This window comes from Python bivittatus, unplaced genomic scaffold (genome assembly GCF_059951505.1).
Source record: "Python bivittatus isolate LINGU-HERP-01145 unplaced genomic scaffold, Pbiv_v1 ctg000020_np1212, whole genome shotgun sequence".
In the NCBI taxonomy this organism is placed as follows: domain Eukaryota; kingdom Metazoa; phylum Chordata; class Lepidosauria; order Squamata; family Pythonidae; genus Python; species Python bivittatus.
In genome coordinates, this window is record NW_028277030.1 from 105374382 (window position 1) to 105389778 (window position 15397).

A 15397-nucleotide genomic window follows, 5' to 3' on the forward strand; every position below is an offset into this window, starting at 1 on the left:
CAATCCTGAAAAATACAGCCTGCAAAAGGTCAACAAACTCAACTCAACCACCAGGACACGTGAACAATTCACACAATGAACATGCTAATCACCCTCAGCAGCCACTCATTAACAACTCAATAGAAGAAAAAACCCTGCCTAACCCCCAGGAAGATACACACATATTCTGACACCAAAACAAGCAGCCACTCGTTAACTCAAACCCACACACACCCCCACACACCCCTTCAGGTACCCTCACTGATCTCTATAAATACCCACAACAGGGTCACATCATCCTGGGCACAGAGAGTACTGCTCCTGTCTGTGCTCATGGCCTCTGAAGATGCCGGTCACAGATGCTGGCAAAACGTTAGGAAACAAAACTTCCAGAACACGGCCACACAGCCCAGAAGACCCACACCAGCCACCATATTCCGGCCGTGAAAGCCTTCGACAGTTTTTATACAGTTTAACACCGAGGGACAGTCAGTGTACCCAGCCAAAAAATAAAAGCAAATCATACTAGATCCCTACTCCAGAGGCCATATTAAGAGGCAAGGGGGAAAACCAAAGATAGAAGAAAAACAAGAGAAATAGTCAAATTTAGAAGAACAGATCTTAGGATAGCTAAAGAAGATAAAATGGGCAGTGCAAAAGTAGAGATATATTTGATACATCTAAAAATAAGGTCATAGAATTGATGTGGGATGTGAAAGAGTTTTGGAAAGTATATTAAGAAGTCTGCACAACCAGAAATATTTTTTTACAATAGAATTCAGCACAGAAGTGAACAGAGGTTGAAAAGACAATGTTTCAGCGTTCAAGATGAAACATGTTTTAGTTGAAGGGACACATTTTAGGAAGGAGAAGTTACTTTATTCTATAGCCCTACACTCAAAAATCTCATTCAGCTCATTCAACTCAAGGGGATTTCTAAGTAAACACCAACTATTTTCTCTATATGGTGCTGCCCTTGAAGACCACCCAGAAGCTTCAACTGGTCCAGAATGCAGTGGCGTGGATAGTGATGGGCATCCCTTATTATCCCCATGTAACACCGCTGCTTCATGAGCTGCACTGGTTGCCAGTTTGCTTCCAGGTGTGATTCAAGATGCTGTTTGTTACCTGTAAAGCCCTTCATGTCACAGGGCCTGGTTACTTGAGGGAACACCTGTCTCCCAGAGTTTCTTCCCAGCTGATCTGATCTGGCAGGGTTGGTACATTCTGGGTTTCTTTGATTAAACAATGCCTTCTATTGGGATCCCAGAAGTGTTCCTTCTCTGTAACAGCCCCTGTCCTCTGGAATGAGGTTCCTCCTGAGATTCAAATGGACTGTACCCAACTGGGGTTTTGAAGGGCCCTGAAGACTTGGCTCTTTGCCCAGGCCTTTGGCAAGGGTGCTCGAAGCCCTTTTTTCTTTGTTCCCATCCAGTTTTGTCATTCTTGCCTTAGTTAGTTAGTTAGTTAGTTAGTTGTTGTTGTTGTTTTCCTTGTTTTTAATTATTTTTAGCAATTTGTAAACTACCCAGAATCTGGGAGTTGGGATATATGTTTGTCTGTCCATCCATCCATCCATCCATCCATCCATCCATCCATCCATCCATCCATCCATCCTTGTTAGTTGTTAAATACAGACAAGAAGAGGAAATTATTAAAATGGAATCAAAACTATCCATGGTTGATTGAAAGATTGTGTCAATGAATAATAAGCATTATTAAAGAGAATAAAGCTTACAAAAAATGCTGAAATTCTAATTACAGTGGGGCAAAAAAGTATTTAGTCAGCCACCAATTGTGCAAGTTCTCCCACTTAAAAAGATGAGAGAGGCCTGTAATTTTCATCATAGGTATACCTCAACTATGAGAGACAAAATGGGGAAAAAAATCCAGAAAATCACATTGTCTGATTTTTAAAGAATTTATTTGCAAATCATGGTGGAAAATAAGTATTTGGTCACTACAAACAAGCAAGATGTCTGGCTCTCACAGACCTGTAACTACTTCTTTAAGAGGCTTCTCTGTCCTCCACTTATTACCTGTAGTAATGGCACCTGTTTGACCTTGTTATCAGTATAAAAGATACCTGTCCACAACCTCAGTCACACTCCAAACTCCATTATGGCCAAGACCAAAGAGCTGTCGAAGGACACCAGAAACAAAATTGTAGACCTGCACCAGGCTGGGAAGACTGAATCTGCAATAGGCAAGCAGCTTGGTGTGAAGAAATCAACTGTGGGAGCAATAATTAGAAAATGGAAGACATACAAGACCACTGATAATCTCCCTTGATCTGGGGCTCCACACAAGATCTCACCCCGTGGGGTCAAAATGATCACAAGAACGGTGAGCAAAAATCCCAGAACCACATGGGGGGACCTAGTGAATGACCTGCAGAGAGCTGGGACCAAAGTAACAAAGGCTACCATCAGTAACACACTATGCTGCCAGGGACTCAAATCCTGCAATGCCAGATGTGTCCCCCTGCTTAAGCCAGTACATGTCTGGGCCCATCTGAAGTTTGCTAGAGAGCATTTGGATGATCCAGAAGAGGATTGGGAGAATGTCAGATGAAACCAAAGTAGAACGTTTTGGTCTAAACTCAACTCGTTGTGTTTGGAGGAGAGAGAATGCTGAGTTGCATCCAAAGAACATCCCTACTGTGAAGCATGGGGGTGGAAACATCATGCTTTGGGGCTGTTTTTCTGCAAAGGGACCAGGACAACTTATCCGTTTAAAGGAAAGAATGAATGGGGCCATGTATCGTGAGATTTTGAGTGAACACCTCCTTCCATCAGCAAGGGCATTGAAGATGAAATGTGGCTGGGTCTTTCAGCATGACAATGATCCCAAACTCACTGCCCAGGCAATGAAGGAGTGGCTTCATAAGAAGCATTTCAAGGTCCTGGAGTGGCCTAGCCAGTCTCCAGATCTCAACCCCATGGAAAACCTTTGGAGGGAGTTGAAAGTCCGTGTTGCCCAGCGACAGCCCCAAAACATCACTGCTCTAGAGGAGATCTGCATGGAGGAATGGGCCAAAATACCAGCAACAGTGTGTGAAAACCTTGTGAAGACTTACAGAAAACGTTTGACCTCTGTCATTGCCAACAAAGGATATATAAGAAAGTATTGAGATGAACTTTTGATATTGACCAAATACTTATTTTCCACCATGATTTGCAAATAAATTCTTTAAAAATCAGACAATGTGATTTTCTGGATTTTTTTCCTCATTTTGTCTCTCATAGTTGAGGTATACCTATGATGAAAATTACAGGCCTCTCTCATCTTTTTAAGTGGGAGAACTTGCACAATTGGTGGCTGACTAAATACTTTTTTGCCCCACTGTATGTGCATGTTAACATGGCAGTCTTAGATTTTGTTTTTCATCTGCAATACTTTTGCTTGTGCTTCCTATTCAACTACAACAGCATTTCTTTATATATCTAGCCAGGCCATTGATGTCCCAGAATTAATCAAGATGTTCAGTTAGTGCCAGAATACTACTGGCCAGGTTGCTAATTAGTTGAATATCTTTATTTTTATTATATATCCGAGAGCCATGAAGTTAAATCATTCTTAGAATGTGTTGCCGGGCAAAGTAATGCTGCGTAATATTAAGTAGGAAGTAGTTCTTTTACATCTATATGCTTAGTCATAACTAGAACAAATAAGGACATTCAAATGTTTACTTTTGCTTATTTAAATAAATAGTGAAATTTGTTTTTGTAAATCTAATGGGATTGGTACACATTCTTATAATGGCATATTTAGGATCTTTTTAAGCATAATTTTATGCCATAAATTGTTTTTAACCATAACTTTCTGTTTCAGTTTCATAGATTTAGTTAAAAAGGTTAAAGTGAAAAAAAAATGGAACATTTTATCTTCAGCTTTTAACTATTTTTTGCATTATTTTATTAGTTTTTCAGGCGTTGTTATTTGTTTTTCAGGCTTTTAAAGGTGGTGATAATATCATATCTGTGTTCCATATAAGTATGGGATAAGAAAAATGAAACTTGATTTAAAGAGTTCTGTGGTTTGGTTTGGTTTGGTTTGGTTTGGTTTGGTTTGGTTTGGTTTGGTTTGGTTTGGTTTTTAACATTAATATATATGGAGAATATTATACTTCCTCACAAGTCCTGATCTGTATCATTGCATTTTGCTACTACTGTTTCTCATTATGTTATTCCCTCTGGATGCATAATGTCCCAAACATTTCCTGTTCATAAAAAGCATACTAACAAAATTTAGTCTTTGAATTTAATTTAGTGCTTTCACTCCTCCTGTTGGATTGGGAAGAGACATCGTGATAGGCTGTTGGGATGTTTGGGTTTTGCATTAAAAAAAGAAAAAGAAAAAAAACAGCTGTGCTTCTTGGCTAATGGGAGTTACGGGTTAGGTTTGTAAGGTTTTCTTAAGTACTGCTTGTCTGTATGGATTCCTAGATTCCCTCCTTTTCCCTGAAAAGCAGAAATAACATCTAATAAATACAATGTTAGCCTCAGGGTCCTGGATCTGTAATCCTATAAAACCTATTGGATTGGTTCTAGGTGTTGATGCTGATACAAACTGTGGGGCTAGGTCCTGCAATTTGTGAAACCCTTTAGAGTAGCCTTGGCCCAAGGCATACTGTGACTGTGTCTGCCGGCAATCTCTTGCCAATTGTATTCTGCATTGTAAGGATTGGACTTTGGGAGTAAATTGTATATGTTTATATAAGGAAGTAAAAGAAGTATTTTGTGATCATTCTTACTGAAGTAAAAGCATTCTAATATAACCTCTTTGATCCTTTATTCTAGTGATATTCTCTGGAATGCTGAAATTTAAGGCATTTAACAATTGTTTTTCCTCCAACTTTTCTCTCTAGATGAAACTAAAGCCCGGAGTGATACGTTTGCTGAAAAAAATGGACTTCAGAAATATGAATATGTCTTGCACCCAAGAACTACAGGCTTCACTTTTATAGTGGATCGTTTAAGAGATGGTAATGCATGTTCAGATGCATTTTCCTCTTCTTTTCATTTCAAAATAATGTATTTCAGATGAAAAATGTTGTTGGTGGCTAATTACTTCAAACCATTGCCCTAAAACACCTTTTAAAAAGGATTGTGCATTTCAGTAGAAGGTTTCCTTTCTTATTTACTCAGGGAAACTTTTTCCATCCTTAAAATAGGAAGTAATTTGATCACTTCCAGTTAAGTTGCCAGCATTATGTCATATTAAATTGCTTCCATTTTCTCTGTGAATTTTGCATTCTGAAGCAAGGAAATACCTACATTAAGTTTGACATTGAGGCAAAATGTACATTTTGTAGGTTTTCCTGAAGTTTTCTGCCCTGCTTGGCAACAGTAATATTATTATAATGTCAAAGCAGTACTACCAAAATTATAATACAACAGTTCAAAGTCATTTATAGCATCCTTGGTAAGGTGAGCCATAAAAGCAACTTACTTTACAGTAACTGGCCATCCTATATTTTCTAGATTATGGGCTAGCAACCTATGGGCTAGATGAAGATTGAGTCACTTTTGATGCTGCCCCAGAATGCTTTGCCCATTTTTCCCATGAAGCCCAGCTAATCTGTTATAACTCTGTCAGGGAAAACATCAGTGCTTCCCTACTTCAGCTGGAGAAAGAGATATTCAGCAATCACTAGGATATGGAGGGAGGCATTGTTGGTAATGCTAGCAAGGAACTAGTGAGCTCAAAGAGAACTGAGGGAGTAATAGAGCTTTGCTGTTTGGAAGGAAGACTGAGAGTGTGTAACCTTTTTTTTAGGTCAAGGACTGCACTTAAATTAAATTAAATCTATACAGTTTCCCATATGGTTAATAATTTTCCTGTTCTGACAGATTAAATATTGGGGGGGGGGCATGCTGTAACTACTTAAAATATGTTCAGTCTCTTCCAACTCTTCATGATCCAGTGGACATCATTTCACCATCATATATCAGTAACTGCTATTTGAGTTCTTACAACCTCATGCTCCCATTGAGGAAGATGGGCGGCATACAAATTTGGGGGAGATGGGTGGCATACAAATTTGAAAAATAAATAAATAAAAATAAATAATAACTCACATATACTTGTGCAAGCTTATAAAAAATAGTGATAGAATCTAGCCACTTTGCCTTCCGTTAGCCTCTTTTGCAAAGTTTTCATTGCCTTTATTGTTTCTAAATATTCTAAATCACTTCTCCAGTAATCCATGTCTTCTTCTTATGTGTTCAAAATATGTTTTTGCTTCATTATAAGTGCTTAAAATGAGCAGTCTTCATCTAGTATTGAATGATTTGTTCTTCCTGCAGGCCAGTGTATTTTTTATCAATGTACTCTAGCATCACAGTTTAAAGATATCAATTTTTCTACAGTTTTCACAGCCATGTCTAGTTCTATCATAGTTTTTCTGCCAGGTAGCAGATGTCTCTTTATTTCACTGCTACAGTCATTGTCCCTGTGAATTTAAGCCTAGGAAGATAAAGTCTTTACTACTACAGGTTCTTTTCTGCTATTTACACTGGATTGAGATTGCCTGTTGATATAATTTTAGGTTTTGGTTTTTTTTTTAAATGTTGAGCAGCAGGCTGGCTTTTTATTCTTTTTCACCTTCAGCAAGAAATTCCTTAAATCTTCTTCACTTCTAGCCATCAAAGTAATATCATCAGAATATCTGAGGTTGATGCTTTATCAAATAATTTTAATTCCAGTTGTTATTTCTTCTAGTCCATCATTTCTCATGATACATTTTACCTGTAAGTTAAATAAATTGGGGGACAATATATGCAACCTTAGTGTACAAGTTTCCTGCTTTTGAACCATTTAAATGATCCATATGCAGTTCCAACCATTCCTTCCTGGTCATCATACAAATTCTTCAATAGGCAGATAAGGTGCCAGGTGTTTAAAAGTCATCCAATTTTATTTATTTATTTATTTATTTATTTATTTATTTATTTATTTATTTAAATTTAGGTGTTGCCTGACTGCAGACCAACTCTGGGTGGATCACAGTATAATAAAACACTATAAAACACAATACAAAACAAGTTGGGGATCCAGTTGCTTGGTACAAAAATATAGCCAAAAATGCATCCAACTACCCTAACCCAAGGCAGACATCTTACTGTGGTTTACAGAGTCAAAAGCCTTAGTATAATAAATAAAGCAAAAATTTATGTATTTTTGAAGTTCACTTGCCTTTGCCATTCTTCATTATATGTTAGCAATGACATCATGGGTACCCTTTCCTTTTCTGAATCAGAGCCATTATTGGAAGTAAGTTGATTCTCTCATATTCTAACTCTTTCTCCAAAGTGTCTTGGGTATATTTTTGTTACAAGTTTATTGAGGTATCTGCTTCATGCAAGGCAGTTCAACTAATCAAGTCCTTTCTGTTCATATATTAATATTGTTTCCCTTCTAAAATATATGATATAGATAAAACTCTAGCTAATATCATTACATGGCGTAAACTTCCATTCGTTTCAGTAGAATAATGTAGGTTATTTATTAAAGAATATGTCTGCAGTGGAACTTCTCAAGGTAAGCTGTATAAAGAAACCACAATGTAGTTCACTATAGCTTTGGGAAATGGAAAAGTTTCAATAGAGACAGATTTCCATGCATTAGCTTGTGCTGTTTCAGAAAGGAAAATGGATGGAAATTCAATCAAGCAGATACTGGGATGGTAATCCTTATCTAGCTAGTGATTGAAAGGGGAATGTTAATTTTTAGGTTATTATTGTGAAGCTTTTAGTATCATGGCAGATCTCTTTAAAAAGATCCCATGCACAAGGATGATAACCTTAAATGTCTCATGCTTTTCTGTGAATAACTTTCAGCTCATAACAGTTTTCCCTTCCTCAGGCTGGTATCCGTTCTCTTCAGGCATACGTGCATTATGTTACTCCAAAAATAGTTCAGTGGAGAAGGGGGGGAAATGTCACATATGGAGAAATAAAAGCCCTTCTCCACTATCTTTAAATGGACAGTTCATGTACAAAGAAATCAAGGTTATAAATCAGTATGCATGTGAGAATATTCTAGGATGGGGAAGTGACCATTTGATGTTTTAAAAGTAAGGAAGTGCAAAAAAGGTAAAGGTTAAAGATATAAGGCAAAAACATACCTTCATCCAATGAGAAATGGACAACTTGTGCTATCTATGTTAATGAGTACTGTAACATCCTATTGCTACTATCTGCTATTGCAGATAAATCCAACAATGATTGTTGAATAAACATTTATTTTTACTTGTTGGCACTATTATTCCACAACAGTCATGAGAAGTTTAATTCCTTTTTTAACTTCGCAAAAATTAATTTTATTTGTCAAGAGCTATGTTTAATTTGTATTGCAGTCTGTTCTGTGAATGAATTACCTGTTATGCTGTAATTGTCTCTATGACATGAACCATTAAAATACTAAGGGGGAATTTGAATATGTTCATCAGCTTCAGAACAGAGCAATATTTTTTTGTATTGCACGTTAGTAAGAGCCTAATATTCACTAAGTTAAAATGTTGTATTTTACTTCCTAGGGCTTAAATCTACTAAGATGTTTCTCACATCCAAAATTTCATAATTTATAAATGCTTGACCTCTAGCAATTGCAATTCAACTTATACTGCTGAGTTTTTGATTCCTTGTAGGTGTTAATCCAGTTTGCGTGGATTCTTTAATGGATTCTTGAGGTTGATAGTTCTTGAGGCCACAGCTGCTTTTCCCTTTTCTGCTTCCAGGTGTCTGTTTTGTTTCTAACATTTGTTTTGGTTTAAATTAATTTTAACCTGAGGTACTTGCTATCTGTACTTACACTAGTCATTACATACCAGATTCTAGGGAATTGCTTCTGTGTGCTGCTAAGATATGTATGTGTGTATATACACATGCACAATTCCTTAAAACTAATTTATTAATCATTTTAGATTGGGCTGCTAAAATGATACACTCCTTTTTATTATAGTACATTTTCATAAAACTTATGATCACCTTGGATTACTTGGAAACAATTTTATACATACATATTTCCCTTTTGTACATAGTTATACAAAGACCTGGGATGTACACTACTGTGCAAAAGTTTTAGGCAGGTGTGAAAAAATGCTGTAAAGTAAGAATGCTTTCAAAAATATATATTGTAGTTTATGTTGACCAATTTACAAAATACAAAGTGAGCGAACAGAAGAGAAATCCAAATCAAATCAATATTTGGTGTGACGACCCTTTGCCTTCAAAACAGCATCACTTCTTCTAGATACACTTGCACACAGTTTTTGAAGGAACCCGGCAGGTAGGTTGTTCCAAACATCTTGGAGAACTAACCACAGATCTCCTGTGGATGTAGGCTGCCTCAAATCCTTCTGTCTCTTCATGTAATCCCAGACAGACTTGATGATGTTGAGATCACGGCTCTGTGGGGGCCAAACCATCACTTCCAGGACTCCTTGTTCTCCTTTATGCTGAAGATAGTTCTGAATGACATTGGCTGTATGTTTGGGGTCGTTGTCCTGCTGCAGAATAAACTTGGGGCCAATCACACGCCTCCCTGATGGTATGGCATGATGGATAAGTATCTGCCTGTATTTCTCAGCATTGAGGACACCATTGGTCCTGACCAAATCTCCAACGCCATTTGCAGAAATGCAGCCCCAAACTTGCAAGGAACCTCCACCATGCTTCACAGTTGCCTGCAGACACTCATTCTTGTACCGCTCTCCAGCCCTTCGGCGAACAAACTGCCTCCTGCTACAGCCAAATAGTTCAAATTTTGACTCATCAGTCCAGAGCACTTGCTGCCATTTTTCTGCACCCCAGTTCCTATGTTTCTGTGCATTACTGAGTTACTTAGCCTTGTTTCCACATCAGAGGTATGGCTTTTTGGCTGCAATTCTTCCATGAAGACCACTTCTGGCCAGACTTCTCCAGACAGTAGATGGGTGAACCTGGGTCCCACTGGTTTCCACCAGTTCTGTGCTGATGGCACTGCTGGGCATCTTCCAATGTCAAAGGGAAGTAAGCATGATGTGTCTTCCATCTGCTGCATTAAGTTTCCTTGGCCGACCACTGCGTCTACGGTCCTCAACATTGCCTGTTTCTTTGTGCTTCTTCAGAAGAGCTTAAACAGCACATCTTGATACCCCAGTCTGCTTTGAAATTTTTGCCTGGGAGAGACCTTGCTGATGCAGTAGAACTACCTTGTGTCTTGTTGCTGTGCTGTCTTGCCATGGTATATGACCTGTGACATGAAACTGTCTTCCACAACCTCACCTTAGTAGCAGAGTTTGGCTGTTCCTCACCCAGTTTTAAGCCACCTACACAGCTGTTTCTGTGTGTGTTAATGACTGTGTTTCAACCTACATGTGAAGTTGATGATCATTAGCACCTGCTTGGTATAATTGGTTAATCATACACCTGACTCTAATCCTACAAGATCCCTGACTTTGTGCAAGTGTACAAAGTGTGCAAGTGTAAGAATTGATGCTGGTTTGAATCCAAAGGATAGTTACACCAAATATTGATTTGATTTAGATTTCTCTTCTGTTCGCTCACTTTGCATTTTGTAAATTGATAAACATAAACAATTACAATATATATTTTTGAAAGCATTCTTACTTTACAGCATTTTTTCACACCTGCCTAAAACTTTTGCACAGTACTGTATATTGGAGTGTACCATTGAAAGACTTAAGCAGAGCCTGGTAGGGACAACACAAGATGGCAATGTAGTTATACTCCTAGGTATGTAGCAAGACAGGATGGAGTATGCCAGTAAGCTGAACATTCTGTGTTTCTAGCAGCTACTGTATTAAGCCCATTGTATACTTAGTAGTTTCTCTCACCCTACAAAGGCCATATCACATTGCTGCCTTGTGATATGACTTGAGGGTACCCGTTTATATTTGTATGCCTGTGAACTTAAGAGTAAACTAAATCAAATTGATTTAGGAAACTGACATCAGTTAATCATATTAAGACACACACACAAAATTGTGGAAAACCAATGTTTGCTCCAACTCTATTGTCACTGTCTAACTGCATTATTTCTAGCCCTGGGTAAGAAGAGTCCCACTCACATTCTTTTACTTAGTCCTAGGACCCATTCAGGGTAGACAGAATATTTAGCTAGGCCTGAAGCAGATAGTGAGCTCATTTTTGCAAGGTCAATCCTAAAGAAAGAGACACCAAAGAGGGTGTCTTTTGGGAAATAAATTGACGTTTGGGAAATAAATTGACAATTGCATTGTACTTTCCATAGGTTTTTGCTTCATGGGCATAGGAGAGTTTTGCAATAATTTCATGGGGAGGGATGACTGGGTAATTACAAATAGAGGGAAATATGGTGTTGTAGGCATACATCAGATAAGGTGAAATATTTTTGTGCCTACTCTTCCCAAATGGCTGTAACAGATATATTAGTTTACTCCCCGGCCTGCAGGTACTGTTGCTAAATGCCAGGTTGGCATATGATTTGATTGTGGACAAAAGGACTAAGGCTGACTTGATGTGTATGACTGAGATGTGGATTGGAATGCTAAAGGGTGTTAGTATCTCCTAGCTCTGGTCCTCTGGATAGTCACTAAAGCACCATAACAAAACAGCAGTTTCAGGATGTTTTCCCTTAAAGATAGGCAAGATTAGGAAACAGGACTTATAAGGAGTCTTAGAATGTACTTTAATATGGTTAGGATGTGGTAACAGAATTTTGAAAGCCTGTCAAAGCTCCTCTCTAATTCAACTTATTCCTAATACATTCTAGATAGAGTTGTTTTGAGTTTCTTGTACTTTCTGCTTTCCCTGGTCTCAGATGCCTTTTCTGTAATAGCTCAGCATTCCCTTTTTCCCTTTCTGAGTCAAACCTACATATTCCTTCACATAGGAGAAACAGTTGGTATAGGAACTTGCTTTGTTTCTCCAGGCTTTCTTTGTAGTGCCAGTCTAGAGCATTTGTATCTTGTATTGGTACTTACGATAGAGATTGAAGATTCTGCTCGTGTATCCTTCACCCTCCTTTTCTTACCTCATGGATGCAGTTTCAGATTGGTGTTGTAGACTCCTTAGAGGAATGTTAGCATTGGGGCATTTCAACATTTATGCTGGAACTGCCTTGAAGGAGGGTTGCTGCCATAACAACCATAGCTCTGTCTTGCCCTGTGTATTTGTTTTTGTTTTCTACTGGGCAGAAGGATAGAGGAATGAATATATGGCATTTTACATCTTTTCTCTTGTCAAGATCAGACTACTCATGTTAAGATTTAAGCTTGCAGTAACTATTCCTCTCTGAGGAGTGGGGGAACTATTAAAATGATCTATCTGTGGAGGTCAATAGATTCCAATGGATTTCAGACAGCTCTGGCTGGTATGTATGGAATTCTGTTAAAGATTTGGCTCCCCCATGAAATACAGAGGTGACTGTGGCAGTTGACACCTTTCTTGTATCATCTTACATGTCTTACCTGTCGCAGACCCTACTCAGAGCCTATTCAGGCCTTTGGTAAATATCTCATTGAACAGGGCTGAAGCAAGCTGGGAGATGACTAGAATGAGGACAACCTGTCTTGTATATGATCAAACAATAGAAAAGGGTAATTATTGAGCCTACTTTGTGGTAGTACTGTGATTTTTTGACTGATTATGTGCCATCAAGTTTTTGTCAACTCTTAGCAACCATGTAGATAGATTTTATCCAGGAGAATCTGTCCCCATTGTGGTCCTTCAGGTCCAACACTGTTGTGGTGGTGAGGGAGACAAAAAACACTTTTTCTCCTCCAAAATTACCCAGTGGAGCTTTTTGAAGCAATTTGCCGCTTTTAGGATCTGGCCCAGTAGAGATCATATAATACTCATGGTAGTTATGCTGTGACGTGCTAGACACTTTGAGGGCAACATCAATTAAATTTACATGACTTTAGACTCTACAATTCTAGCAGTTCAGTCTGTAGAGCCTGCTTGATCAGATTTCTTTGGATGCATTTCATTCTGGCTTTTAAGGCATGAGGATGTGGATATGTTGTTTGATTGGTTCAGTTAACCACATATTTATTTAAGCCTTGCTCTCATGGCTCATCATATTTAATAGGAATGGGGGTTTTAGCTGGGCTAGGAGACTACATTCCTCCCTATGAGAAGGAGTAGTCCAGGCCTCATTAAATGATACCATAGTGAGACCACACCTGGAAAAAAAAATTGGGTCCAGAAAATCTTAATAATTTTGGGCTGATGGCCAATATTTCCTTTTTGATACTATGAACCATAGTATTTTTTTGGGAGACTAACATCATGCCATATAGGGTTCTGCAGTATTCCAGTTTCTCCAGCAAACTGTTTATCATCTACATAACACCACTGAGTAAAGTCATTTGGAAATTTAGAGTAAAGTGTCATCAGTACACTGATGATACCCAGCTCTATTTCTCCTTTTCATTGGATCCAGGTGAGACAGTGGAATTCCTGAATTAGTGCCTGGCTGTGGTAGTGGACTGCATGAGGGCCAGCAAACTGAAGTTCAGTCCAGTTAAGAAAGAGGTGCTGTTAGTGGATGATTTATCTCTCCAGGTGAGTGGTGTTCAACCTGTTTTGGATGGAATTGCAACCCTAGAGGATAAGATTTGGGGACACTTCCATTTAATGTTCTGAATTGCCAAAGGATGGCATAAAATTGATAAATAAATATACAAGGAGCCCTCTGGCCCAAAACACCTTTCACCTGTTCAGGCTGTTGGACCAGCTGTGACCCTACTGTGGATAAAGATAGCTTCACTGTGGTAATTTCTGTTCTAGTAATTTCTTATTTAGAATGCAATATACATGAGACTGCCCTAGAAAACATTTCCTAAACTTCAGTTAGTATAAAATACTGTGGCAGGAGTATTGGGCAACTTGAGTATATTATGTCAGTTGTTAATTTATCTTCACTGGCTCCCAGTTCATTTCTGGTCCCAATTCATATTGCTGATATTCATTACTTGGGGTCACAATATCTAAATGAATGCTCCTCCTCACATATTCCTACCTTCACTCCAAGATCATATTTGAAAACTCTGCTTTGGGTGCCCTCTTACATTGAGTTGCATTGAGCGCCAACTTGGATGTGAGCCTTTCCAGTGGTCGTTCCATAACTCTGGAATGTCCTCCCCAGCCAAGTTCACTTGATACCATCTGTACTGAATGGAGAGAAATCTCATCCAGGAGGTTCATACATGAAAGAATTAAATGAAATGTTAATTTGTCACTCTAGGTGGTGAGGAGACGCAATAAAGCCTAAGAAAACTCAGAGCAAACAGTTAGGAATGGGAAGGTTGTCCTTCTGCTGAGTTTTTAAAAAGGAGGCAAGCCAGTCCCATGTTTAATTTTGATTCTTGCTTTTAAGGGAGAAGTGGAACCATTTATTTCTAGGCTAGCTCAAAGCTAAGTAAGCAGAGGCTGGGTTGGATATTCAAGAAAATATAACCATTTGGGGACTAGTAGAAGCTAGAAGTGAATCAGAATGTTGTATTTATTTTATGAAAAATCATTTCATAAATGAGCTGTGATGCATTTGTTTTGTCTTTGTTCTGTTCATGGTCCTGACTGAAGGATCAGCGGCTGAGATAAGCCCTCCAGAAGTCATTGCTATGTTCTTTTCTTTTTTTTCCTTTTCCTCTTTCAGCTTCCCTTTAGTTCTTTAACTTTGATATATTATAATAAATACTGGATTTTTTATTAAATCAATCGCTGTCATTATGAACATAATTTCACCTAGCCAGTACTTTTTCCTGATTGTTTAAGGTACTAAAAGGAAAAAAAGTGGGGAACAAGGTTGCCACTTTACCTACTTCCAATAGTGCCAGTTAAGATTTATTAGAAAATTGGCTAGGGCAGTGGTTGTTCATATATTTATGTAAAAGATTTATATCGCCACCCATGTTATATACAATAACCCTGACAGCTCACAGCATAATAGTGAAACAACAGCGAACAACAATACTAACAACAAATAGGTTGTTCCAAGGAGTTATAGGAGGGTATTGTAGGGGTTATAGGGGAAGGTCTTAGAGACCTCCTCATCTTTGCATGATTATATCATGATGCACATGTTTGTCATTGTCCCTCCTCTTGTGTATGCCTGCTACTAATATTATATTGGAGCTTTGGAACAACCCTGCAGTGAGGTAATGTTGTATATTACATTATGTTACTTAAAGAAATTAAGCTTTTAATAAGAAAAGTAAGTTACTGGCCTTAGTCATTACTAGTGCCATATGCAGCATTCCTTGCTAATCATAAGAACAGAACAGACTTGGCACATTACGACCAAAAGCAAACATTTTGAATGTGAACATTTTGAAATCACAATGCCCTCTTTTATATTTGAAATAGTTGTTTTGATTGTAAACAAGTATAATGAAAGCTCAGTATTATCCAAAACATGTTCACAC

The 15397-nt window shown here is 38.2% G+C and overlaps 1 protein-coding gene across 2 annotated transcripts in view; it reads left to right on the top strand.

Annotated features, from left to right (window-relative positions):
• The window catches only part of LCLAT1 (lysocardiolipin acyltransferase 1), a 115543-nt gene that overhangs the window by 58554 nt on the left and 41592 nt on the right, over positions 1 to 15397 (top strand). Inside the window, exons 5-6 of one of the 2 annotated variants that reach the window (XR_015797050.1) lie at positions 4850 to 4966; positions 13414 to 13535. Coding sequence is in view for 1 of the 2 variants with exons in the window: in XM_007430891.3 (XP_007430953.1) it covers positions 4850 to 4966 (117 nt within the window). In the remaining variant the exon portion in view is untranslated. The remainder of the gene's footprint in view (positions 1 to 4849; positions 4967 to 13413; positions 13536 to 15397) is intronic. The other variant, XM_007430891.3, reaches the window with a different exon arrangement.